The sequence below is a fragment of the Microcaecilia unicolor genome, chromosome 7 (genome assembly GCF_901765095.1).
Source record: "Microcaecilia unicolor chromosome 7, aMicUni1.1, whole genome shotgun sequence".
In the NCBI taxonomy this organism is placed as follows: Eukaryota; Metazoa; Chordata; class Amphibia; order Gymnophiona; family Siphonopidae; genus Microcaecilia; species Microcaecilia unicolor.
Window position 1 is genome coordinate 94,135,166 of NC_044037.1, and position 1,579 is coordinate 94,136,744.

General features: G+C 37.7%; 1 protein-coding gene across 1 annotated transcript; it reads right to left on the bottom strand.

Moving 5' to 3' along the window:
- Positions 1-408: 408 nt before the first annotated feature.
- Positions 409-1,233, bottom strand: LOC115474862 (1-phosphatidylinositol phosphodiesterase-like). Its single transcript, XM_030210557.1, has one exon. It carries the CDS (start codon positions 1,231-1,233, stop codon positions 409-411), a length of 825 nt encoding a protein of 274 aa, XP_030066417.1.
- Between the last annotated feature and the right edge of the window lie 346 nt (positions 1,234-1,579).

Consider the following 1,579-nt stretch of genomic DNA (forward strand, 5'->3'; position numbering starts at 1 on the left):
ATTATACCGATTTGGACGTTTCTGTGAGAAGGATGCCCATCTTCTGATTTGTGTCGAAAGATGGGTGTCCTTCTCTTCAAAAATAAGCCTGCTAGTCATCTATATTACTCACCAGGGAGCGTATATGGCCTTTTCATAGGAAGTACTTCTAATATTTTACACCTGTGTTCCCCAAAGTAAATTTGGTAGGGATCACTGTTAGACCTGTTTCCTACAGGGATTTGAGCACAGCTTTTACTCTATTTAAATGACTGTCCCTTTGTTGTAGAAGACTGTGTCATTTAAATATGCCACTGCATGTTCCTAATGTGTAACCAGATCCAGGTAGGAAGATTTTTTTTACAGATATTTATACTAGAAGTCATTCATGAAAGATTACCATTTTGATTGAGTTGTAGAATCTGCTTTCTAGTTGCTCTGGATAATTGCCTGGATCAGGTAGCTACCAGGGAAATCCATTGCTATAATTCCCCATCTGTTCTTTTTATTCTCTAAGTGCTCCAGAAAATTGTACAGTTTATAGTTTATTTCACGAGCTACTGTATAGGGATATGCTCCTGAACTGCGTCCTGAAGTAAAGGTCAGATACATCTTATCACCTTTACTATTCTGAGCTTCAGCTAAATTTTTTATAACAGTTGTCCATTTGTGACCTATATCAAATACTGTTGGTATATATTGATTATCAGCTACTATTAAGTTCTTATAAGGGATTCCTATCACAGGACCATCAAAATCTTGTAGTATGATGATCTTTCCTCTAACTTGGCCAAGGGTTGGTATAGCAGGAGACTTCCAAAACCAAGACCATCCAGCATTCTGGATAAAACGCATCATAAGTTGGGCAAACTCTTTCGTTTTATCAAAATCGCTACATTCTTCATATAAACGTATGAGAATGACTTCCTTTGAATGGTTTCTCAAGAAATTAATAGTGATGTTCCAAACAGGAATGAAAAGGTTTCTGCGTGTCATATCAGTAAAGCTAGGTTGGTTCTTATGACAATATTGCAAAGATATATCAACAAATCGTATCCCAGCTTCATACTGTGATATGAGATCCCAACTTTGACACTGTTTAATACACAAACCCTCATACCACGTGGACTTGCTTGTGCCAGGAATGGACAGATCACAGAGGGATTTTTCATCTGGGATTTTAGACATCCAGTCTGGGTTTTTAATTGCAGGATTTTCTGTAGCATCATATTCTTTTCTTTGGATATTTCCCATAATGACTTGAAGATGAGTCCCACTACCTGTAAAATACATTAAATCACAATGTAATCAGGCTCTTTCCTTTTTATCCCCACTGTATCCTCAACTCACTATTGCCTTGGTTCCTTTTAAATTGCATGAAAATAAAGGTTAAAACCAAAACAAAATAGGCTATGATACCTTTTCATTAGACTAACTTAAAACATTCAGGGAAAGAACTCTTACTGGCTTATTTTCGAAAGAGAAAGACGCCCATCTTTCGACACATATCGGGAGATGGGCATTCTTCTCCCGAGGACGCCCAAATCGGCATAATCGAAAGCTGATTTTGGGTGTCCTCAACTGCTTTCTGTCGTGGGGA